The following is a 26760-nucleotide window of genomic DNA, read 5'->3' as shown; positions in this document are numbered from 1 at the left end:
GATATAATGTTTATTGCCTAATTTCAGCTCCTTTTCAATTGCAAATGAGTTATTAACACAATGTACAGAGAGCTAATGGGAATAACTAATTGGGCAAAATAAAAACAGTCAGCGAGTTTGTCATATTCATTCATGGTCCCCAGACTAACTGCAGATTTGATCTTCCCAGTCCATTTGTGCTCAGGCAGGACTTGCAGTTTTATTTTACACTTAATTGTAGTTTAAATGTGCACAAGCCTGTTTCAAAGTCAGATCTGCATCCAAAGTCTAATCCCTCATTTCTTGGCCTGTCTTCTCAGTTTGTTCCATTAAACTTAATGCAGCCTTTTGAAAAGTTATTGACACAAGCTGCAAACTAATAAGCACTCGAAACCTAAAGCTAAAAATACTTTACAGAGCCACAAACATGACCTAATTTTTGCAACTAAGATCCTAAATCTTGTGTAACGATCCAACATTGTGTGTTTTCTAACTTTCTGCTCAATAATACGATTAAGACCTAAAGTCTCAGTCCACACAAAGAAACGCTGAGTGCTTGGTCATAAGACCATAGTTAACGACTTTTCACACAATCCTAGAATAAACAAGCCCCACTGAGAAGTGTCTTGTGCTCATCCTCTGGTGTGAGAGTGTGTGTTTGCACAGTGTGTGTGTACATGTAAAAAATCCTAATAAGTGAATAGACTTCTATCTCTCTGACACTGCAAAGACAGAGCTGTGTGATGGAGCATGGAGGAAAGCAGCTGACTGACTGAGCGTCCAGCTATTTCTCAAAACCTTAAAAAGGCTGTAGTCTTCCTTTGTTCTAACTTGTTTTAACAAAGCCTTGATAGGTCACACACCCCGCGTGTGTTACCACAGCGCAATCGCAGATAGGCACTGATCTCTCTCTCTGTCACTATATTAACACAAAACAGACAGTAAGCAATAGAAAACGTGCCAAGAAACTCCCACAGCAGATAAAAGCTCTCGTCTAACTGACTTAACCACTCGTGATGTCCTGCAGTTCTTTGAAGAGCCAGTTAATTCTGCTCCATATGAGGAAACACACTCACAGTGACACTGTGCAGGAAACTTACGACCTGTTGCCTGCGAACAGGTTCATCCACGACACTGTGTGTTTTCAGCTGTGAACTGCAGTGTAACTTTGTGGGTGCACCGCACATTCATGCTCCCCAGAGGAGGAATCCAGCCGACTCTGACGATGCCCTCACTTTCCGTGTGCGGCCATTATAAAGGTTCATATTTGTGTGAATCGCTAACAAATATCTAATAAGAAGATACTGTTACTGTTGGGCTGCTGAACTAACCTGTGAGCATGTTTTAGAGTTAAGGTGTCCACTCAGGAAGTGATTCACTCGCTGCTGGTGGACATTCCATACTCCGGTTGCCTAGGTAACCTAAGGTATTAAACATCCTGTCACTGCAGCTTACTCACTTCCTGTATGAATGCCCCTTTAATTCACTGCATGAAAGAGGTCAAATCAACATTTTGTGTCTGTTACCTGGGCTAACTATCTGTCAGTTCTGTGGGTTGCTGGAAAAAGACATTCATGTTTCCCAGATGATGTACCCCACTAGCTTTAGAGGACACTACACTTTCTCTGCTGTCAGCATCAACTTCCATTTCTAAGTTTTGGGCTCTGACCAACATTCCTCACAGAGGCACACAGGCCTGGAGAAGATTCTAGATCCTAAACAAAGGCATGTTCCTTGAATTGCATCTCTGAAATTAGTCCTTTCACTCCATTCAATCAGTGTTTACCTCTCTGAGTTAGAGTATAGCTAATCATTTCCACCTGACACAAGTGATCCCCCCTCCCCCGTTTGTACTCCATCTTGGTGAGATAAAAATCTTTTTTTCCATTTTTAAACGTTCGCCATCTTGTGCCCGTTTTAGAACTCGAGGCCCGACAAAGCACCACACTGTAGCTTCACGGTTAAGTGAGCAGCAGAGGACGGTATCTGACTGCAGTGTGTTTGTGCCAGTAGACTGGCTCGAAGCGTTGCATAACTACGAGGCCTGCAGGATGACACTGCCTCTCTTCTGCTACAGCTGACAAAGTTCCTGAGTGTCTCTCACTGTGGTGTCATTTCTCCCTTTCCTCCATCTCTGATTATCCCTCCTCCCTCTTTTTCTCTCTCTTGTTTTTTTCCACCCCTGTGTCTGTCACCCTTTCTCTCGTTGGCTTCCCCGCACATTTCTTTGTCTCCTTTAACAGCAGTGTGGCAACTCTTGCCAACATTTCTCTGCAGCTGGTCTGAGACTGAGCTCATCTGTTCCTCTGATTCACAGAGCCCCGTGTACTGAGCTGCATGTGACTGCATGTGTGTGTGTGTGTGTGTGTGTGTATCTCCACACGTTTAAAATCCAATAATATGAACGCGATTGGTGATAAAATGAGAAGTAATTGAAAGAATTCAAAAATAGATTTAATTAGAGATGGCACAATACCACTTTTTTAAGTCCGATACAGATACCATAAATTTGGATATCGGTCAATACCGATATGAATCCGATATAGTGTTTTTAAATCAATAAAACTGTTTTTTTAATATCTTGCTGCATTTTGTATAAGTTCATACTTGAGTTTAAATAAACAACAACACTAAAGCTATTCTGTTATACCTGTATGTAAAAAATGAACTGCACCCAAAATATTTCATAGTTCAGCAAAACTGATCAATCTAATAAACTTAAACTTGCACCATCCTTCCTATTCTGGTATTTGAAAGAGTACTTAGCAGAAATATTAAGCAACCTAACTAATAGGGTTGCAAACTCCCAAAAAAAAAAAAAAAAAAAATAGGGAACCACCCCCCACCCTCCACCTCATGATGCTTAATCGACATAATCAACTTTAATTTGATGCAGTGTGGAAAAAAAATGCACAGAAATAAATTATTTTTCTACAATATTTAAATAGATTCAACATCTTTCTTCTACAGAACTGCAGACTGCACAGATGGTACCTTCCCAAAGGAAAAAGTAGTATAGCTTACTAGGTTACATTAGACTTAACAGTTACTATATACAGTAATGGACTTCTATATATTTTACATAAGATTAAAACTTTGGGTGTGAGATTAAGATAATTATTTATTAAAAGCTAGACATTTTAAATGAGAATAAGAAAGAAAAGTATGTCTTTGTGCCCCCTTTTCCCTGTTCATGCCCTATCAGTCCCCCTGGCTAAACTTTGCTAGATCCGCCCCTGCACAGTTACCAGCCGTCAGCTGCGTAGAAAAAGATCCTGATCTAGAAAGTAATATTAAATAAATTCTAACAACAGCTTATCAAGGTTAAACGTGCTGCTGTTGTTCAGCCGCTGGTTTCCTCTTTCTGGTGCAAAGTGGGCCAAAAACAAAGAAGAGAGACGGACTCGCGACAGAAAAGCCGATCAGCTGATCATTAAGCAGTTTCATGATTGAAGTAGCAACAGGAGAGGGAGGGGGAGAGAAGAGGCAGTCGCTCCATATATCGGTTGTTAAGCTTAACGCGGGAATGCTTTACAAACATTCAGAGATGAACTTACACACTTGCTTTACTTCTCTCTGGGATAACTTCATCGGAGATGAAATGCCGGTTTGGTAGCGAAGCTACAAATACACACAGCCGCTCTATCACGTGAGCACACTGCTCCAACGTGCAAGTTTTGTGAGGTGCTTTTTTGATATTTAATGGATCGGATGACATTTTTTATTTCTCTCCGATATCCGATCCAGTAATTTACGTCAGTATCGGACCGATACCGATACGTAATATCGGTTCGGTCCATCTCTAGATTTAATAGATTTTCTTTTCTTTTTTGCAACACCTGCATACAAATTTCTCATTTACTTTGCTGCTGGAAGTTACCGTAGATTGGAAGATTTATGCAACTCTGTGTGTAAAGTAAAACGCTGGAACAAGGATAAAATAAAAAAAACTACAATCTGTTGTTTCACAAGACACCAGAGTTTCATTTAGAGGTGCTGATAAAAAGAGCTAACAGTCTCCCCATGTTTGCAGTTCTAATAACAGGAGTTTTATAGCACAGGCATCAGCAGGTCGTTGAACACCCTGTTATTTGGATCATTCGTGGAATTTTTTATTTCAGTCTATGCGTGCGTTCTTACTTTAAGCGCTGTGGCGTTTGACTCCTGCAGTGAAGCCTCTCTCAACTTCTGCTCCTCTACAAGGATGTCCCTCAGGTGTTCATTTACCTTCAGAGAAAGAGAAGGAACGAGAAAGGCAACGAGGTCAAAAGTCAGACGAGCATCTGGTGCACACTGAAAGTGAATAGTGAGTCTGTGCTGAAGACTTGAAAAACCGGCGGTGATAGTAAGAAGGCACACATCAAACAGAAGATTGTTTGTCACCACCACCTCCACCCATCAACGACTGAAGCTAAATACACTGAACAAAAATATAAACGCAACACCTTTGTTACTGCTCCAATTCCCCATGGGATGGACGTAGAGACCTAAAACTCATTCCAGATACACAATATAACCATCCCTCCCAAACAGTGGTCACAAATCAGTCCAAATGTGTGGTAGTGGGCACATCTGCCATATTGAGATAATCCATCCCACCTCACAGGTGTGCCACATCAGGATGCTGATCTGACATCATGAGTAGTGCACAGGTGTACCTCAGACTGCCCACAACAAAAGGCCACCCTGGAATGTGCAGTTTTTTGCACTATTGGGGGTCTGGGGACCCAGAACCGGTCAGTATCTGGTGTGACCACCATTTGCCTCATGCAGTGCAACACATCGTCGCATGGAGTCTATCAGATTGTCAATTGTGGCCTGTGGAATGTTGGTCCACTCCACTTCAATGGCTGTGCGAGGTTGTTGGATATTCGTGGGAACTGGTACACGCTGTCGTATACGCCGGTCAAGCACATCCCGAACATGCTCAATGGGTGACATGTCCGGTGAGTATGCTGGCCATGCAAGAACTGGGACATTCTCAGCTGCCATCTGCCCTGAACAATGTGAACCACGATTCATCCGTGAAGCGCACACCTCTCCAACGTGCCAGACGCCATCGAATGTGAGCATTTGCCCACACAAGTCTGTTACGGCGACGAGCTGGAGTCAGGTCAAGACCCCGATGAGGACGACGGGCATGCAGTTGAGCATCCCTGAGACAGTTTCTGACAGTTTGTGCAGAAATTGTTTGGTTGTGCAAACCAATTGTTCCAGCAGCTGTCTGGGTGGCTGGTCTCAGACGATCTTGGAGGTGAACCTGCTGGATGTGGAGGTCCTGGGCTGGTGTGGTTACACGAGGTCTGCGGTTGTGAGGCCGGTTGGATGTGCTGCCATATTCTCTGAAACGCCTGTGGAGACGGCTTATGGTTGAGAAATGAACATTCAATGCACGGGCGACAGATCTGGTTGACATTCCTGCTGTCAGCATGCCAATTGCACGCTCCCTCATTGCTTGTGGCATCTGTGGCATTTTGCTGTGAGTCAAAACTGCACATTCCAGGGTGGCCTTTTGTTGTGGGCAGTCTGAGGTACACCTGTGCACTACTCATGATGTCAGATCAGCATCCTGATGTGGCACACCTGTGAGGTGGGATGGATTATCTCAATATAGCAGATGTGCCCACTATCACACATTTGGACTGATTTGTGACCCCTGTTTGGGAGGGATGGTTATATTGTGTATCTGGAATGAATTTTAGGTCTCTACGTCCATCCCATGGGGAATGGGAGCAAAAACAAAAGTGTTGCGTTTATATTTTTGTTCAGTGTATAAATATACCATCGAACCAATATACAGAACTCGGCTAAATTCTGATGCAAGCACAGGTTTAAAGGTTTGTTTTTATTGTTTTCAGAGGACACACATGGTCACATCAGCCATTCCCCCCCGCCATTGCGTGCCACGCCTCGGGGCTACGCAGAGACACAATCGTCAATGTTTTACCAAGTGTGTATCTGTAAATAAATCCTGCAAAGTGTGCATCTTTCCGTCTTTGGCCTTGAAGCAGACAGCACATGAGTTCTTCCAGAAAGGATTATGGCTGATGATAAGAAGATCTTACATTTGATGAACTCTGTACTGAGGCTTGTTTTATTATTTCAAGGAGAAAGAAAGGAATTCATCTTTGAGATGAGGCTGTTTCACACTCAGCTTACTCCTCAAACACTCATCAAGGACAGTAAAAACCACTTAATTTGACCAAGCAATCTTTAAAAGCGCTGCAATAACAGAGATCAAACTGCTGTCATCTTGAAGGTAAATTTGAATGGATTTCTAATATAAATAGTCACTGCAAATACTGTGAAAGTCTCCAAATACTTAAGAATGACCTTCTTTCTTTTTGTTTTATATTTTTGGGGTGCTAGCCAGAAGGTTCCCTGGTAAAGAGTAAAACTTCCCTAGTTGTTTAATTTGAATTGCATCAAACTGAAATACTGTGTTGTTTGTATTCCTGGAAACTGTAGTTTTTTTGTTGAACTATGGATGTTTCTTATTATTTTGGTGCTTATTTGTCGGCCTTTCGTTGAGATGGACCGTAAAGTGTTGGCTCACTCTTTAATACACAATTTTAAGTGAACAAGCTTTGTGAGTGTAATTTCCCTCCAGGAATGTGCTTAACCTTCTAATTTACACAGTTGGCTGGAGTTAACGGGGTTCATGTTGGGTACGTGTTAGTGCTTTCAGCTGGATCCAGGTGGTGGATTGACCCCAGAGTTAAGTTTTACCCTTTGCCAGAGAACCCTCTGCATGGCACCCCAAAAAGATTAAATAAAAAGGGTATTAATAAGGTCATTTTTTGCAATCTGCTAACACACAGCCATGCTCCCAGCACAGCCCACTCGTGCCTGTGTAATTTATTTATTCTTTTTTTGGTAATTTGAAGTTTAACACTGTAGGATCTAAAATCTCTCAGCCACATGCACAAACGCTGGTTTGTGCATGGATGTAAAACCAAACTCAAGAGTCTGGCAGTCATTCGAAGAGCTGAAGACCAGTTAGATTAAATTGACTTTTGATATGTGATGTTCCACAACAATGAGAAAATCTTTGTTTTAGTGCGTCCTGCAGCTGTAATGCTAATGTTACCATTAGCTTTGATTGTCTCTCCACAGGCCAGAACCATCCTGAAACTGTAATGCTGAGAGAAACAGTAAGAGAGATTGCACATGGTAAATGGAGTGGTACTTATTAGTGCTTTTCTTTTCTGAGCATTCAAAGTGCTTTTACCACCCGCTTCATTCACACTCACACATACAGCCCTTTATTCTATGCCTTAAGCACTTTCTAAGTATCACACACGCAATCACACTCTGATGGATCAGGAGCAATTTGGGGTTCAGTGTCTTTCCCAACGGCACTTTGGGATGTAGACTGGAAGAGCCGGGGATCCATCCACCAACCTTCTGATTAGCAGATTACATGCTCTACCTCCTGAGCCATTGCAGCTTCCAATTGTGGGAACTTTAACGCTGATTTGCAATCAATAAACAAAGTCTGGCTGACGTTCTGTGTTTTCAGTTTGACCTTTGTAATCCAAGCCCAGCCTCTCTTTCTGACAGCAAGAACAGCCTATGAATGAAAATTTAAAAAAATTAAGTAAAGACTGGAGAAACACCCTTCAGATGTTACGAGTGTTGTTGTTGCGTAGTTTGTACACCAGAGGGCACTACTTCTCAGCAAAGTTAGGCAGAGTGCAAACAAGTTTTAGGAAATCTGTTCATGTTTATGTCTGAAGTGAAGAGTAACATCATGCAATATTTTTGAATATTAGATTTTTATATCACCAAATCAGTATCAGTATTGGTTTAAAAAAACAAAAACAAACCTGTATCGGTCGTAGTTTAGCTGAAACAGGTGAGACTACTATCAAGTTGTTAAAAATACTGACTGTATGTAGAAGATGGATGGAGATCTGAAAGTTGAAGCCAATGTGAAAGCTCTTTTAACCTGTTTCATTAGGTGGTCAGCAGGTGGCGCCTCCTCTGACTGAAGAAAGAAGTTCGGTTTTATAGAAATCCGCCCTGTGACTTCAGCAGATATTTTCCTGGTGAGCTCATAGTGACAACTGCTACTTATAAGACTCACTGAACACAACAAAGCTTGTTTTCTAAATTATGCTCCCGATTGCAGTGAAAGAGGAGAACAAAGCAGAAAGAAATGGCTACTCTATGATCCATCATTTGCTTATTTGCTTATCACATCCGATTTCAAAACATCAGTGAAAAATGCTCAGATTGAGGCTTCACAACTGGACTTACTAACCACCATCACGCTGGCTCTGTCACTCTTTTATATACAGTCTACAAGGTTAGAATAGTCGTACCTCAGTGGGGCTTTACAGGCTTTAAAGCCCCACTGAGGTACAACTATTCTTCCTAATCCTGCTTTAACAGAGACTGGGAATCTCTCTGGCATTATCACATGTGCACAGTGCCAGTTTTTCCATCTTCTCCTCTTGCAAACATATTAGATTTCTTACAAACAGTGGAGGAATTAAGAACTGACACACTTTCCAGGAGCTTGAGTGTCTACTAAATCCAGAGAACAAAGTAAGTAGAGTGAAACGATAAAAAGCCACCTTGGTAAACGGCTTAAGGCTTAATTTAGCTCGTGGAGACAACATCTCCCTGTGTTTGTGTATACGAGTACCTTGTTGATCCAGGTGGTGATTGCATCCTCTGTGTCGTAAGGCAGCTCCTGGATGCGTCCGTCGCCGTTCGATGGTTCGGCTGTGGAGTACCTGTTGATGCAGGACATCACCCTCTCCACGCTCACCATCTCTACGGTGTACGCCATCATCAGGGTGTCTATGAGCGCCAGGTGGGAACTCTGCACAGACACACAGCAGCCAGATCAAGTTAAAAAGGCAAAGTCAGCTACAGATTTGAAATTTTTATTTTATCTTTTTCTTTGAAAGGTTTTCCCAAAAGCAACAGACTGACAACTGGGAATTTTTACATGCAAAGTTGCCAAAAAGAGTGTGGGGAAAAAAACAAACCATGAAAGTAATTTATATAAATGGCACATTTGTTTTTAAAAATAATCCACCTCACTTTCACACAGTCTGTCCAACCAGACCAGCTGCTCAGCTGCCTTCTGATCACCATCCGTCTTGCCTTAAGCCATGTAAAACTGCTTCACTGTTAAACGCTGGAAAAAAATACTTATTTTTTTCTATTAGGCACATTTCGTCCAATTTTGAGTCATTGGCTTTATCTGAGTGGTTGTAAAAAAGCAACATCAACACCTACACAAAGCTTGACATTCTCCCAGCCTTCCTAGTCCCATTCCAGGCCGGTCAGACCAACAGACCTCCCCTTCCCTTTCCTGTCACCCTACAGTCAAAAACATTGTATATATATGTGTGTGTGTGTGTATGTGTGTAAGCATATTTGCCTGCTGCTTCCCTCAGCATTGCTCTGTGCGTCCAGCCTAACTAAACAACCATCTAAAATCTGGAGCTCTATGATCGAAGTGACTCAAACTGACAAAAACAAGCAGTGAGGCGCTGTGTCTAGCACAGGCCTCTATTCATAACCACAGAGCCACATGCAACAGCCAGTGTGACCAAGTCTTTTCCAAAGAAACAAACTCCTGCTTCAGCGCTATGAGTTTACACTTCCACTGGTGCTCCGAGTCATCACGGCATGTCGTCCTGCCAGTCTAAACATGCAGAGAGGTGCAGGAGTAAAATGAGCTCTGACCTCATGGAAATACGTGCTGAGATGCTTTGATCAGCTGTACCTGATGTGAGTAAATGCTACTCAAGTTAGCTGTGCTTACGTTGCACACATTAAATACTGTTATGTAGACCAAGTGCTCATACTTATCCAGTGTAAGCTCTGTTCTTGAGTTAGTTAATTTATTATTTAATATGAATCCCAACCCCAACCAACACATCAAAACCAGAAGCTATGCAAACAAACAGAAAAACAGAAGAAGCAGCAGGTTCTCACGCTTACCATGACTTGACAAACATCAGTTATTAAGTTGTTTATATAAACAAATATGTTGTGTAAGCTGGTGCGTCTGAGGATGGTGGCTGGTTTCACCTGCAGCGCATTACACAGGTGCCCAGGATTGTTTGGACAGCTCCAATTTATGATTCTTACCAAACTTATTGAGCTGTTTATGAAAACGTCTGCAGACAGACACTGTTTTCAATTCTTGCAGCTTCAGGATATTGCCAGATGTCTGACATTGTGTGCATTCTCCTCCAGATGTGCTGCAGGACGTCTGGCTGACGGCTGGACAGACGAACGGAGAGAGACGCCAAGCAGCTTAGAGCGAAGCTAAAGAGTGAAATACCGTGATTTAAATGAAACTCGCTGAGCTTTTTCTGTGATTGAAGCTTTTCTTAAGTCATTTACATAAAACTACTAAATCTTTAATATTGGTTAGAGGCTTGGGTAGGTGTGTGCATGAGTGTGTGCAGGGCTCTGAGCAGAGAAGCCACATGAATTTAAATGATTGTGACAAATCACTTATGTTCATTTTTTAAATAAGGATGTTTTTAAGCTGACATTTTTTTTATATCAGGAAAAAAAAAAGCACTGACATCCAGCATTTTATTTGTCATATTTTATGGAGAACATTAGTTAAGGCACATAACTCTCTGTAACCTGGTAGGACAGACAACAGTTACTGTAGCTCTCTTTATTCTTTATGGTAATGTAAGACTGCCCATACTGAAGCAGCTCTGTGGTCTATGCAGAGAAACAGAAGCTAATTAAGTCCCTCCCACCGTGGATGGGAAACAATTCTGTTTTCCACTGACTTTGTGGGTCAAAGTAAAACAAAGTTACTGACAGTAACCTGTTAAATGGACGGATGGAAGCCTCGCCATGGCAAAAGTATGGTGGCCCTGAGAGGACTGTAACTTAAGAAAACACCAGAAAATAGAAAAAACTAAAATCGTAAAAGTCCAAAAAACACAAAAAAAGTTAAGTCTCAGTGCAGTGCGTTTGACCCAACTTTTTGTCTTCTATATATTTTAGCTTTGTAACAGCTAACCCCTCCAGTGGTTTTCAGAGTCTTTACAGTACACACAGCAGTACCACCATAGGTCCACACAGGCACATTCCTGGCAGATTAGATGAAGGGCAATTTCTGCTGTTTACCCTGCAGCCTGAGCGATGAAAGATAGTAGCGCGCTGCCCTGATAACTTTCCAGACTTGTAAAATCCTGAGTTGTATCCAGTAAAACCCACTGCAGTGTTTGACATTCAATTCAAATGAATGGCTCCGGTACTCAAAGTGCACTAGAGAGTACCTGACACAATGTGCTCGCACCTACACAGCCACTTAACATTGTTTTAAAGCAGGGCTGGTTTTTTGTCTGAGTGCCCACTAATGCTGCAAGAATAATAGCCTGTGCAGAAATTATAGTCCACGATGTCCATGTGCATGTATGTTGGAGTAATGGGGATGAACATAAAAGTGTGAGCCTGAAAGATGAGGATGAGCAGGACGGGCAGTTTTCAGTCGCTGCTTACATATTTACAGACTGGTCAGATATCCACAGGGGAAAAAGACGCTACTGTTGATAATACAACAAGATTTTAAGAGCCATGTGCCATCTATTATGCCTCCACAAAGACCTTTGTGGTGCGTGTCTGTGCACAGAAAGCACTCACGGTGACAGACACGCCTTATAAGGCTGTGGAGATGGCAGACGCCTGTCATGTAAAGCGCTGCAGTACGCTCGTGCACATTTTCTAACAGGAATTCATCGGTATTCATTCCCACAGCTGTGTGCGTGCGTGTGTCCCTGATCAAAGGCATTTATAGTAAAGCACAAAATACAGCCAAGCAAACAGACAATAAAAGTCATTCTCCACAAACATCACAAGTGCAGGGACATCTGAGCCCCGCAAGTGGTTGTACTGCACAACTTTACACCTACACGCCTGCCTCTACCCAGATGTGGAGACTGATAGCCGTCTTTCTTTTGCAAACATCTGCAAAAATCTCCAAATTTTTCTGCGTTATTCAACAGAGAGCTGATGGAGGGATACACGCCCCTCTGCAGAGAAAAATCAGTTACTGCTCAGGCTCCGTCTCTCACTCTCTCATTTGTCACTTTCTCGTTTCAGTGTTTTAACACTGAGGGCGACGAGTCAAAGAGGAATGAGAAAATAAAGCAGGCCTTGTACACGCCACCGGACATCTGACTCCATCTGCTCCACGGAGGTGTGAATTTGAAGACGGGCAATTAAAGGAGCTCTAATTTGTGCGCCAGACGTTCTTTGACTCAGTGTGAGCCCCACCCTCCACAGTGCTGCAGTAGTGCACATCACGTCTTCCTCCCTCCTCTCCTCTAACCCTCCCTCTTCCCCACGTATGCCGCTCCTCCCCTCCTCCGTCATGCCCCCCTTCCCCCCCCCTCCTCTCCCGTCTTTCCAGATGGCCATATTAACACGGGGCCTTTTCCACACATACTCTGGCACACACGTGTCCTCATGACCGCCAGAAAGGCAATACCTCCTTCACATCTTTTCCAAAGCTCTTCCCACACTCACCCTTTCCCCTCTTTTCTTGCTCTACTTTCCTGCTTTTCCTCCTGGACAGCAACCAAATGGCAGCCGCCAAACTACATCTCCCCCACTTTTTCCTCTCGCTCTCTCTATATATCCATTCGGTCTCTGACAAACTGCCACGCTCCCCTCCCTTCCTCCTCCCTCTCCTGACATGAGTTATTCTTCTGTAGCACAGCACTGAGAAAACCATGAGCTCATCATTTTCTCTGCAGATATACCATAACCCAAAATGAAAAGCCTCAACTCTAGTGTGACCGAAATGATCCTGCTGAGTCCATAAATACATACAGATCCTCTGCTTTGCAGAGGCAATCTAATGAAATCACAAGGACACAGAGTAACAATAAGACCGGAGAGATTAACTAATAGCCTGCCGGCGCGTCAGACAAATGAAGGTCGATGAGTTAGAGAGTCGATGGGCTCCATTTGTTTACTTAACGACTGTCACTAAATCACCTGAAGCACACAAAGACGGAGGCGTGTGCACACACGCCGGTCCTTATGTGCACTTCTACAGGTGTGCAAGGACATGGGGTCATTTAGCGCTGCGGCAACCTTCAAGAAAACCTCACTCACGCGCTGAAGGAGGCAAAGAGTACAACCAAACACAGACACGAAAATTCAATTGGCTGCGTAACTTTGAATTACCTCTTGGAGCTGAAAATGAGGGCTAATAAAATTCAGCTACAGCCTGAGAAAAATGCAGCGGCACAGGCAGGCTTAATGAAAAGTGCTAACTGCACCAAAATTCAGGAGAAAATCATTTCTGGCTTAATTTCACGCATTAAGTAGAGTTAACGTGACGCAAAGACAGAGAAAGACGAGAAACGCTGAGAGAGGCCGAGAGAGTGAAGGTGGAAGAAGGATGGAGAGGGGTGGAGAGAGAGAGGGAGGGAGGAGAAGGAAACGGTGCACTGCAATGCAGACACCTTTTGGCGTCAGCAGAAGTGCCCGGGCTCCAGCCGTGCATGTGTTAGCAGTGTGTGTAGATCTGCAGGCATCAACTCACCATCCTATCAGAACTAAAGCAAAATACACTATTGTGAGCTCCTCTCACAGCTTGTAAAAGGTGACAACATTATTACGGCTTTATATGAGACAATCAATTTGTAGATCAATCGGAAATTATCAATAGTTACTGTAACTGTTTCAATTATATTTCAAGCAAAGATGAAGCCTTTTTTTATTTGAGAGAGAGAGAAATCTGGTCTGACTGTTTTATACGACAGCAAACTGATCATCTTTGTTTTGTTCCACCATTGCTTTGATTGGACCAACAACCAATTAGACGACATCGGTTAGCTAGTAAGCCAAGTAGTTTTTTCAATTTCAATTCAATTTCAGTTATATAGCATCAAATGACAACTACACTCACCTCAGGGCGTTTTTTTTTTATTTAAATTTACCATTTTCTGACATGTTTTACGCAAACCTCACAATGAGCTTTTATTCGATGACGTAACGCCGCTACACTGTAATGTTTTCCATCCAGTCCAGAATGTAGTTTTGACAGCACACGACTATACGTGTAATATCTCTTAGTGAGGTGACCTGAGTCAAGTTTGCGCTGTATTCAGTGGCTAAACAGTGAGGAACAGTTTGCTATAGGAAACCCATCATTAGCCGTTGTTTTACTTGCAAGAAGACAGATCTGTGAGGATGGTTTAACAGTACGACTCATACGTATTCCACATGAGGTTGGCACACAGCAAAGCACACAGTAACAGCCACGGTCATATTAGTGCCAGTATAATTATTTCTAACTGTGTAATCAAATAAAGCTGCTGTCTGGTTAATTGATTAAAATGATGTTTAAAGTCACACATTTCTGCTTCCACTTCCTCAAAGTGAGCAGTGAGGGTTTGCAGGTTTCTCTGTTGTGAATAGTTTTGGAAATTTTGTCAGATAAACCAAACAATTTGAAAATAAATTGGGGTCTGGGAAACGCCGGCACTGTTTCTGTGCTGTTTGAACATTTTCTAAAGGATTTGTGAAAATATGTGAGTAAACAGTCACTATAAACAAAGTATGATACATGTGAGCACATGCGTACATTTGCAGAGATTTAATTGATGTCGTCACCAGAGATGGGCAGTAACGCCTTATTTGTTACTTATAACGCGTTACTGTAATCTGATTACTTTTTTCAAGTAGCGAGTAAAGTAAGGGATTACTATCGCAAAAACGGTAATTAGATTACAGTTACTTTCCCGTAGGAACGCTGCGTTACTGCGTTACTAAAACCGTGATTTTTGCGAGAATGTCTCATGACAGTGATGTAAGCGAGTGTGACGTTCGTGACAACAGCTGTGTGCAGATCAGCAATGGATAATATATAGAGTGCGGGAGAGAGTATGAGCATGCAGCGTTTAAAGCGTGGAAGTACTGACCTTACTTTGAGTTTGATTCCATAAAAAGTGACAAAAACATTAGCGTCCGTTGTGCGTGGGAAGAAAACTTCTTTTTACAGCGAAAAAAACCCCTAAACTTCCGAGCAAGCACCGAGTGCGCAACGACGTAATGGGAAACTCACAGAGAAACTCTGCACCAGGGTAAACCTCCGCCTACCCTACTCCTGCTTTACAGGTGAAAATAGAGCAACAGGACCACTGAGTCTTTTATTATTTTATTTATTTTCTGCTGTGTTTTACTTGCATCTATTTGAAAGACTGAGTGTAAACACACAAAAAATATTTTATTTTATGTGCTGGAATGTGCAGAAAATAGGTTTAAATATTAAACAAATTTCTTCCAGTCAGAGAATGTTGCATATAATTTAATTTCTGCTTGATGCATGAAGTTAAAAGATTAAAACTAATAAAACAAGTTTTAAAAAGAGACTTTTCCATTTGATTACATTTTGTATGATGGATTATGCAGAAAAAGTAGAATTGGGCTGAAAGATATATCGCTTTATCACCTATTCAGGTTGTAAATCGTGTTTTTAAAAAGTAACTAAGTAATTAATTACTTTTGGGGAAGTAATCAGTAATTAGTTATTGATTACTTTTTTCAAGCAACTTGACCAACACTGGTCATCACACATTTCACACATAACGCCTACACGGATAATACCATACCGGGATCTTTGGATTTTAAATGTGAATCCACACATGCTTTGAAATCCAAAAGACGTCGCTGTCCACGCTCATGAAAAACATCTAACGAATAAATGCTCATTGAGGCAGAGAAATCCTTCTGTGTCACCTACTTTTTCACTGAACTCATTCAGGCATTCTGCCAAAAACATCTCCACTCACCATGTTTATGGGTGTGCTGGTCAGATCCCTCTCTGTGACCAGTCTGTCCTTGTCTGTGACGTACAGGCCTTTCTGGGCCAGCGCCTGAATGACAGCATTGTGTCCCAGTAACGGTTTGACAGCATCGCTGCGGAGGATCAGGCTTCCCGCCCGGCAGTAGAGCTCTGCAGACTGAAGCAGGCAGGCGACCGGAGGCTTCAGGTGCTCCTGGTTGTATTGGTCCCTGTAGAAAGGCTCAGCCAGCTCCTCTGGCACTGCATCTGAGGGGTAATACAGAAACAGAAAATGAGACAGGTCAAAGTTCGCACCTGCAGTTCCTCATATGGCCACTTGAGACCATTCTACTTTTACAGCAGAAATAAACAAATCAAATTCAGTTTTGGTCTTCATGAAGCTGCACGGGACAGTTATTTCCTTTTATTTCCACAGATCTTACTCATTTAAATTATATTATGCTAATATAATTAAGACCATAGCCACCTACAGAGACAGGTGGGCTTGGAAACAGGTGACTGGAGCTACTAGCTGTCTGCTAATGACGCTCACTGAACAGGACCTCTCAGCTCTCTCTGTTCTGTGTCAGTGCTTCACAAATTATAGCGTCCCATGTGGTTCATTTTACTAACAGGCCATTCAGGAAGTCTGTGCTCCAGGTTTGTTTTTTTTAAATAGTGAATACCTAGTAGCTCTGCTTCTGTGCGATGCACCCATGCAGGCTACGGATGTGCCTTGCTAACCCAAAAAACAAGATGATGATGGACAACATGCCAAACTCAACACTGTGGCCACAAAAACACTCACCTGCTACTTCATTAGGCACACCTGTTCAACTGCTCGTTAACACAAATATGCAATAATGGCAGCAACTCAATGCATTTAGCCATGCAGACATGGTCCGAGCACCCGAATGGGGAAGAAAGTTGATTTAAGAGACCCTGAACGAGGCATGCGCCTCTTTTGACCACAGTGAACCCATCGTCTGACGACTGTTTCCAGCACGATAACAAAACTCAAATCATCTCAAACTGGCTTCTTGAACACGACAATGACCTCACTGTACTCAAACGACCTCCACAGTCACCAGTTCTCTGCCCAACAGAGCGCCTTCAGAATGTGCTGGAACTGGAGATTCACATCATGGATGTGCAGCGAACAACTGTGTGACGCTATTGTGTCAACATGGAGCAAAATCTGAGGAACGTTTCTGTCCAACTTTCACCTTTAACCTTGTTGAATCTACGCCACGAAGGATTTGACCACTCCCGAAGGCATCAATGCTAAGAAACAATCACACAGAGAATCAAACAGATAATAAAAATGAAACCTGAATTTTACGCTCTGCTTTTCCCGTCTTTGCTACAATTCGCTACACTCTAACACACAGACACTCACAAACTTTCAGAATGTAATCAACACATGTCAGGAGGTCTACTGCATGTCCAATTCAGAGCCTGTGTTAGTGTTGGTGGAAGTGTGTGTTACAAAGCATGAAGCACCTTCTAATCCTGTTACCTCATCCTGTAAATCTGATTTGAAGAAAATAGCCAAACAGAAACAGACACACACACAAAACAGCTTCTAGAAGTCACTCACTCCGGATCCTTTTCATCCTACTATGCTGTTGTTAACCACAGGTTGTGACTCACAGCTGAACTAGTCATTAATCTATCACTGAATGACATACATACTGCGCATATGAACTTCCATCCCACAGGCATGACTTTCAGACAAGACGCCTGTATAAGAATGTGTGTGACACACTTTTAAAAGACTGTGTGCTTCAATACGCGTGTATTCCTGGTGTGTAGGGTCATTTCCTCTCTGCCTGCGTCTGAATCACCCTGAGGAAAACAAAGGACACTGAAGGAATCCATCTTAAAGGTACAGCTTTCCTCTTCGAAACAAGAAAAACCGTGTGGAAGAAAAAGCTTTACCAAACAACTTTAAAAAAAAATCAAATATGTAAAGCTCAGTGCAGGGAAAAAAACTCTTATTAGGCTTGTGATCAAACCTCAGCAGTTTTCCAGTGGCTGTGGTTAGCACAAGCCTCCCTGTGCTTCGACAGCGGGTGATGAAAAGAGATATTTAAAGCAACAGGCAGATGTTAAACGGCTCCATAACAAGCCCTCCTGCATCCAGCCTCAGCGTTCAAAAATCAGTCGAGTTTTTATAAGAAGTATAAAGTTGATTAGCACAGAGGAGCTCACATCGCTGCGACTTTGGTGTCTGATAGTTACACTTTTGTTGGAACTGTTTAGCTGCACTCCACACAAAGAGCTGTGACAACGATCTTGGATAATAATGCTTTCTGTGTCACTTTAAAGTCCTAAAGAAATCACATGACCTTTTACACTTAAAGGTCAATAAAACAATTAAACAAGGAGCTAGAGCAGGCTAGGACGAAGAGCCCCGCTTTTGTAGAGTTCATGAAAATTTGCCTGGTCAAGTAAAAACTCTCTCCTTTGTGTTGGCCATCAAAGAGGAAACAGACAGGAAGTAGCTGCCACAGGAAGTCCACATGGAGAAGACTGCTCCCCTGGAGACCTCTGGGATTACCGCTCAGCAGCGTTTATATCTGCTGCCTTAGAGCTCTATGTTTAAATAGAATACATATTAGTTTTACTGGGTCTAGTTTAGTGCTCATCTTGATTATTAGTAGTCCCTTTAAACCTTTAAAGACTTCTTTGGTCATTTGTGTGAAAACAACACTGACATCTTGTTTGAAAACTGTTGGTGAATGCATAAGCTACCAGACATGGAGCACCAAGAACACTCACGTTATGTTCCTGTCGATGTGGTAGATGTAAGTCTAATATCTATGGTCTCAACAACTCCGCTCGTTACACGTCAGATATCATTAAGTTTCTGATGTAGTAGCTGGGGAGCGCATTTACACTGGAGCACCTAAAATAAGGTCAACTAAAGACCAGTAACAACCACGAGCACCTAGAGAACCAAACTGGGTGCTTCTCGTTATCCAGAACATCCTTGAATACTCTATTCTATTAATAGTTAGCACTGTGGCCGTGCTGCTGAAAAACTCAGGCGACCTTTGTTGTTTTAAGTTCATCTGATGCCAACGTGGAGCTCTCAAAAGTTTATTGTTTATTTCACACACACACACTAATCACAAACTCTGTTGCTGATCTTTTCAGCTCATGTGATATCAGTCCGCAGCTTTAAAAAGGATAGATTTTCAGGGTTGTATATATTTAGACACATATATGGCATGCAGATCCATTTCTCTGAAGTTGGGGCACAAACTTTAAACTGATGGGCACAGAGCTGTTCCCACTGAGCACCACCGGACTCAAGCCATAGCTCATGCTTCCTATCTAGGCCAAACAGGACTCTGAGGACCGGTTATGAATTGGGCCACAGTTCTCGCCGGTGCTGGGAGCTGAAACTGTGTCACCGGAGGCACGGAGGGAGAAAAAAACCCCACCAAAGTGGCAGCAGCAGCATGCTGCAACAGCCGCAGGGTCCTGCACAACCAAGCTTGGCCTTCTCACACGCTACTATCCTGCATGTCTCTCCACCATGTCATTGCTCCTGAGGCTGAAGAAAAGTAACGTAGTGCTCACATTGGTAAACGCTGTAAGATCAATGAGGTCTGCCTCATTGTCTGTCTGTGTAGTGTCCACGCAGATGTTGAAAGACTTCATTAACAGCTGGATGAACCTCTGGGCTCAGACGATGCTGGAATTGCTCCGTCTTTATGAGGCCGAGATGTTTCACAGAGTACAAGAGACAGGCTAACGCTGAGGTACACACACATGCTGTCACATATACAGACAGAGATCCACATGAAAACACCACCATGACAGAAGAAGCTACAGCTAACACTGGGCTGCCTGGAACCTGTGAGCTCTAAGCAGCTGTTAGACACACAGAATCATTTCAGGAGGAGATATGAAAAAACTTCATTGTAATCATTTAAATGTTTTTTCCACTAAGTAAATGTGATGAAACTCATGTGTTTATGGGTTCTTTGCCATTTTTCTTCACTTTATGTAATGATAAAATTAAAGTTTTGGCACAAACTTTGGGTTTAATAATCATTAGTCAACATTTATCAGATGGCCTGATGTAGAGAAAAGCAAGTTTGCCATTATTAAAAACACAATTAGCCAAAGCAGAAGAGTCTGTGCTTGGTTCAGCCCACTGATTACTTCAATGATCATATTTTATGCATGTGAATAAATGCACGTGTGCATTTTATTTATAATCCATTCTTCCGGGGAGTATTTTGATTTTTTTTTCTTTTAAGACCAAACTATTATTCTCTTAATATACCAACAAGTTACAGTCCTAAACTGAAGTTATGAGCAGAAGCTGATCCGATCTGTCCAACCTGACTTCTGCTATTGGGAATAATTAGCAGCAGGTCGGCAAAAGGTTAAACCAATAATCCTGAACCAATAGTGGAGGGATACAGTGAGGCTGATATGACATATGGACTGACTTTAGAAACCCAGCCTAATGTAACCAGGAGAGACATTATTATGGGCTCCAGCTAGTTTAAGCCTTCATATAGACTCCAGGTTAGTGTGCGGTTAAATAGGACTTTGAATGGGAAATAATGGGAAGATTTCTTGCCCTAATAACGAGGTTTAATTGTGTTTGTCTGTCACAGTGAGAGTCTGATTACAGGATGCTGTTTACAAAACAGTCTCACTTGCACACCCTCTGGTCCGACACGACAGCAGGCCTTATTATTACACGTTAGATAATTATCTTAACAGCGTTTTCCACTATTCTCATCCAAAAAATAAATTAAAAAAAAAGGGAAAGGAGGAGCGAGGCACCACCTACCCGAGCCGAAAGCCTTGGCCACCAGCCACGTCAGACTGCATGATATCTTGGCCCTGGTGAAGTCGTAGTGATCGAAGCTCTTGATGGCAGGGACGATGAAGGTCCGTCTCATCCCTCTGTCATCTGCCGCATCTCCCATTGTTTCACTGTGAGGGACCCGCTGCTTTACTGCTGCTGCTGGAGGCTCAGTCTGCAGGAGTTCCTCCTGACTGCGGATAACATCCCGTCCAGAGGAATTCAATGCACCAAAATTTCCTTCTCCCAAAAAAACCGAAAAGAATCAAAGGGGGAAAAAAACCCAACAACTTTGGCCTGGTTTCTGAGAGCACGACGAGTTGGAAATGAAACGGCGCCCCTCGGTTCATATGAGCTCCATCCTCAGCGTTACGTTTCCGTGATAGCCTTAAACCCTGGCAGCACGGCGCAGTTTAGTGGCAGGATTTCTGAAGATTTCCTCCATTCCCTGACATTACTATCCTCCGGTCTCCCGACATAACGGAGCAGCTGTGTGGCACGGGAGGAGCGCTAGAGCCCGGCACCACGGGGCACTTCCCCGGTCACACCGAGTTGGCTGTTGGTGTTCATGCCGCTCTCCTTCTTCTTTTTTCCCCTTTCCTAACTGTTTTCTCACCCTCTGTATCTCGGCGGCGTCTCCCCTGCGCTTTTCCTGCCGCACTGATCGGAGGATGGAGCGCACTGCGCACGCGCGATCCACCCACCCAGTCTGCTCAGTCCTGACAGGAGTCGCCACAGTGTAATATAAACCAAGGTGGAGTTAACTAAATCCCAGATGTTGTTTCCAAGGAGAAATACACTTCCAGCTAGTTCAACATGTTCTCCTAATGCTGTGAGGCGATCCGCAGTTCACTGAAGTGTTAGGAGATGAGGACAGAATTAGTAGCATCCCACCTCAAAAATGTGCTTAAAATATTCAATCAGTGGTGCGCACAGAGTCTCCCACAGTGTGATGTTATAGTACGACCGTCTGTCGCTACAGACATAGTATCATGTTACATACTGTTGGCATCCTTACAAAATGTACACAGAAACCTGACAATGTGATGTGGAAGAAAATTTATAATCAGAAGAAGGCTCTGGGCTTCTTCTCAGTTGGCTCAGTGGGTAGATTGGGTCATCTAACAATTGAAAGGTCAGTGGATTGATCTGTTGCTTCTCCAGTCCACATACCCAAGTATTCTCAGGCAACATACAGAGCCTCAGGTCCAAACTGGGAGCTGATTCCATGGCAGCCTGAAAGCTTAAGTCTTTGCCTCCCATTCTACTTTTAGAAACTCGAGGAACCACAGGTAAGCCCACAGTCTGAAAGCAAAGTGCTCTATTAGACTTACGTGATAGAATGGCATCTTTAAGATATGTGACCTTCAGACCATTCAGGACTCTGTGTGTGAGGAGAGGGACTTCAAAGCTACCTCTGGATATACAAAGGCAGATAAAGAGATCCTAACATGAAAAGCATACGATCTCTCTTTCTAGTTTCTGTCAGCACTCTTACTTACATTTGAAACCAGCTGGATGATTGTTGTTGGGACCTCACAGTAATAAGAAATTACAATAATCCAGCCTGGAGGAAATGTGGGTTTTTCAGCATCACTCTGAGACAGGATGCTCATAACTTTGACAATATTGTACAGAAGAAAGAAGACAGTCCCAGTACACCACCACCAACGTCTGCTGCCTCATAATAAACGCCAAGAAGAATTATCAGCTTTTCAACATTTTGTTTGAAAACTGAAAATAGAGAACATATAAATAGAATTAATAGCAGAAATGCTGCATTAGATTTCAGTGCCCGGTGAATATACGTGATGCGACACAACTCACATGCTAATAATCAACATTTTGACTTTGACTGTGTGGAAATGATGTGAGAACTATCATTATCTTCAATTTATTTAAAATAAATTTATATCACAATAAAGTGCAAAAAGCAAATGTTTCTCATAACCTTCTGAAGTATGTCAGTAATTCAAAGCTTACGGACTAAAATTCTTACATGACAGAAGTTCAGGTCATAACAACTTGAGATGCTTTCTTAGCAACTGAGACTGAGGATCAGTCACAGAAGACAAAAGTACCATGAAATAAAGCACAAATGTGTTTGACAAAGACATCATCACCATCAGTAAACCGTTTGATATTACATCAGAAAATGTGACACACAAGGAGAACTTAAATGAAATATCAATGACACTAACAGTAAATCTATAAAAAAAAAAAAAAAGAAGAAGAAGAAGAATCAGCAGAACTAAAAAGACATCTGGAAATGTACGTTTCTTTTGAAAGGTTTTAAAAGTTTTCCCTGGTAGTTTGTTTTGACATGAATATGACCCGATCAGCAAGTTCTTTAAAATCATCTTTCCAACCAATCACCGTTTGTCAACAAGTTGCTTCTTGTTGCATTTTTCCCCTTCATTTCAACTTAATCATCATCCAAATGTTACACATCTGTTCCAAAGTTTACACAGCAATTTCCTCCCCTCCCCACCAACCAGTCCTGCAGGTGGCTGCCCTTCCCTGAGCCTGGTTCTGCTTTTTCTTCTTGCAGTCACCAAGTACTTCCTCAGAGGGGGTCGTCTGATTGTTGGGGTTTTCTCTCTGTTATTGTAGGGTCTTTACCTTACTGTATAAAGCACCTCGAGGCGGCTGTTGTTGTGTTTTGGCGCTATATAAGTAAAACTGAATTGAATTGAACTGATTACATTTGGCCATACTCAAATCAGCACTTGAGATGAATATGGAAATTATATTAAAATTACTTTTTGGACAGTGACTATGCAAGATGACTGCAGTCATGGGAATGGATGAGAAGTGTGTAAGAGCGCTGCACCCTAGTGTCTGCAAAGAGCTCATACAGCTGAAGAGGTTAAAAAGGAAGCCTCTCTTATTAGTCAGTAGATGGCACTCCTATGCCAATTATACCATAAAATGGCCCTTGCTCTGTTCAGCATACTTTATCACTACTACACTGTTTTCATGTACTTAATGGCTCTTTTGCTGCTCTATTGGGATTTCTTTCGCTGACAGGTTTGATTGCACTGACGTAAACTACAGCAAATAAATTCCTCATAGTGGTCGTTACAGCTTTAACACTTTAGTGTTCAGGAAAAACATGAATACTTCTTTCATTCTCAGCATATAAACTGATGCCACACGTGCCATAAAATGTCCAGCTTCACTGCTCCCCCTTTGTTTAATTGGAATCCTCCCTGTTTGCATTTCCACCCAAATCCACATTCATTCGAGAGTCGTTACCAATCATAATGTAGTTAGCATTTTCAATATGAATGTTTGGCTGTGGGTGCCACGCAGCCGTCGGGGGCCCTGGTCGAAGGTTTGGTTCTACTGAGATTGTCAGATTGCTTATTTTATTTAAATGCTTCATTGTCTGTTTCTGAGCTTTCTCCTGTTTCCAGATCCATCTCTGTTTTTTAATTTTTGCAGGCAACAATGACTTTTGGATCTTTTTCTCAAAGTTCTTTCTCTCTTCAAGTGGATTCACTCCCTGCAGCACCATAGGCATATCCTGTTTGGGCATGCAGTTCTCTCGTGGCAGCAGAGGGATCACAGTGTTGTATTTATGTGCCTTGTTTATAGAGTTGACGAGGGCAGCGTTCGCCTTTAGATCCAGCATGCAAGTGTTGAAGTTGCGGGTAAGCAGCAGCAGGGTGAAGGCTGAGTTGTTGATGGCGTCCTCCATGCTCTTTATAGTGGTCTTTCCGGCAATGGAAAAGTCAGAGAAAGTCGCACCTTCAAATTCACCACCAATGACTGCTTCTATTTTCTCCTTTATGCTTTCGGCCATATCTGAATCTTCCGGTGCATGCAAGATAACAAATGCATAAAACATTTCTTCTTCCTCTTCTTCCACAGCTTTGCTTTCATGTATTTCTCCAGGAACACTCGTCTTCGGTAGTTTAGGACTTGGCGTTTTTGTTTGATTGTCTGATTTCGTGTCACTCTCATTGCTCACTAGTGATGCTGCTGCTGCTGCGCCATACTTACTTGAGTCTTGTTTTGGGTCAAATGGAGGAGATCCAGTGGTCTTAGGCTGAGCTTCAGATGACTGAGGTGGCTCGGTCACATTTTGTGCTCTGTTTTCTTTAACGCTGAGGACGGGAGGATTCGATTTGGGGTTTCCTGGGTTCCCTGGAGAGGTTCCGTGTGCTTGAAACAAGATTGTTGAGGGCATACTTATCTCCAGATGAGTAGGGTAAGAGGGCATTGAGGGGAGATTTGCACTGAGGGGGCTGGGAAGAGATGAAGCTGATGAAACCTGAGATTTTTCCACACTACTGAGAAGATTGGAGTCAGGCTCTGCCTTCTGATCACTGGAGGGGGACATCCACTCTGCACACTCAGGCCCACAGACATTTTTAGCTTCCTCCAGGAATTCATAGTTGTATAGTTCCAGGTCATTACCATTTCTTGTTTTTACGCAGTCACTAGAAAGAGCACGCTTGTATGCCAGATTTCTCAGCAGTGGATCACACAGCCTCTGCTCTGTCAAAACTTTAAAAACATGAGCCAGCTCTGCCAACGATTCTCCCGTTAAGGCTTCAAAAAGACCGCAATGAGATCCAAAATCTTCCAAATTGCCTCCTCTCATCTGACACTTCTCGGCCACATGCTTAGCGAGGGAGCTGTCCGTCAACATCTGGAGTTTGTCGAGAGCTTCCACCTCCTTGTGGAGGACGATGAGACACAAGGCGTGTATGATTTTATCTTCAGGAGAGTCACCCAACTGGAATGTCAGACTAAGGAGTCGTTCTGAAGGTGTCTTAACAAGAAGGTCAAAGACATCCCTCAGTCCTGTCCCATGGTTGGCTCGGCTCTCGAGACTCATTTTCAACTTCACCTGTGAGCCAGCGTGTAACAAAGTCGATGGGATCACATGTGACTGTCGAGCATAACCATTCTCAGTTCTTCAGGGACTTGAGTTGCTGAAGAAGTGCCGTTTCCTGTATGTTCCTCTTTCTTTAGGCATAAAAAAAGAAAACGTGTCAGAAATCACAGAGCTAACACGTGGTCACAACATGATGTGCTTCAACTGTATTCAAAAAGTAACTTCAATGAATTTTAATACATCAAGCTTAGCATTTTGTCTCCCTCTTGTGATCTTTCATTATTCCTCTTTGGATTATGTTCTGTAGAGGTAAAATAAACTTTCATCTGATCATTTTGGACTAAAACAACGGAAATCAGGACCAGCATCATGTTCCAAAAGCTATGACTGAGCTATGTGTGTGTTTCTAGCTCAGAATAAGGAAGTCCCAAAGAGTGCTTTTCTGCTTCAGTTAAGTTTTCAGATAGAAACTTTTTTATCTTAAAATCCAAAAACAAGGCTCTGAGAGACCGATGATTCCTCAGAATAACCCTAGCCTCAATAAGTCTCCTCAAACTTCTACACTAAACTTTTCCAGTGAACGTACCTGCTGAAGTTGTAGGCCTCTGCCAGCCTGAAGTAATTTTGGAGGACATACTGATGATGTCACAGCTTGCGAAGTACAGGAGCTCAAGAGGGACAAAAGACTGAAGCAGGAAGAAGCCTCAATTCCAACTGAGACTACAGCTCTCCCGTGGGTTCTCCATATTACAGAGCTGTACCGTCCTTAAGAGACTCTATTTATAATGTAAACATTTAACACTTTAACATGTATTTTCATATAGTATGGTAACTTTTTCATATAGTTTGCATCTGCCAAGAAGACAAAGAAAAAAAGATCTCTTCTTGCGGGGAAGTGTGGAAGTCTTGAGCACAATGGGCGTACAAGAGAGGAGGAATTCTGGCATTTTCCCCTCTCGGCTGAGAGGCAAGTGTATTTTTATCCTCAGAGGAAACCTCCAACCCTGTATTTACCAGGGGTGGGGTCACACCAGGCACACTGAAAACCAAGATCAAGTCCTTCAATGCAGCGCAGACACAGAGCCTCTCTGTTCTGAGTGCAGAGAGTTGTTTACTGCACGTAACCATTTCTGAAGGATTAATGTGACTCTATAGGAAGTGTGGTTTTTATGCCTTCCTTAAATATCTCAAGGCTGGAATTTCAGTTTCTTTATGGAATAAGACACATAGCACACACACACACACACACACACACACACACACACACACACACACACACACACACACCCTCCTCTGTAA

The 26760-nt window shown here is 42.6% G+C and overlaps 2 protein-coding genes across 5 annotated transcripts in view; both read right to left on the bottom strand.

Annotated features, from left to right (window-relative positions):
• camsap2b (calmodulin regulated spectrin-associated protein family, member 2b) overlaps positions 1 to 21277 on the bottom strand; it is a 34605-nt gene extending 13328 nt beyond the window's left edge. For all 4 annotated transcript variants that reach the window (XM_086270801.1, XM_086270803.1, XM_086270802.1 and 1 more), the window contains exons 1-4: positions 20598 to 21277; positions 15783 to 16042; positions 8633 to 8812; positions 4120 to 4206 (exon numbers count right to left, since the gene is read on the bottom strand). In XM_086270801.1, coding sequence (XP_086126927.1) covers positions 4120 to 4206; positions 8633 to 8812; positions 15783 to 16042; positions 20598 to 20736 — 666 coding nt within the window. In that variant the 5' untranslated portion in view covers positions 20737 to 21277. The remainder of the gene's footprint in view (positions 1 to 4119; positions 4207 to 8632; positions 8813 to 15782; positions 16043 to 20597) is intronic.
• A 1228-nt stretch (positions 21278 to 22505) lies between these two features.
• On the bottom strand, positions 22506 to 26170 carry ticam1 (TIR domain containing adaptor molecule 1). The gene is made up of 2 exons (XM_086272841.1): positions 26048 to 26170; positions 22506 to 25592 (listed from the first exon to the last, which is right to left on the bottom strand). Exon 2 carries the CDS (start codon positions 25459 to 25461, stop codon positions 23809 to 23811), a length of 1653 nt encoding a protein of 550 aa, XP_086128967.1. The 5' UTR covers positions 25462 to 25592; positions 26048 to 26170; the 3' UTR covers positions 22506 to 23808.
• Positions 26171 to 26760: the final 590 nt, after the last annotated feature.

The sequence above is a fragment of the Aulonocara sp. 'chitande type north' Nkhata Bay genome, linkage group LG18 (assembly GCF_057382095.1).
Source record: "Aulonocara sp. 'chitande type north' Nkhata Bay isolate Kocher_YH1m ecotype deep benthic linkage group LG18, A_spYH_male_GT1.1, whole genome shotgun sequence".
NCBI lineage: Eukaryota > Metazoa > Chordata > Actinopteri > Cichliformes > Cichlidae > Aulonocara > Aulonocara sp. 'chitande type north' Nkhata Bay.
This window is presented reverse-complemented; position numbering and strand designations above follow the sequence as displayed.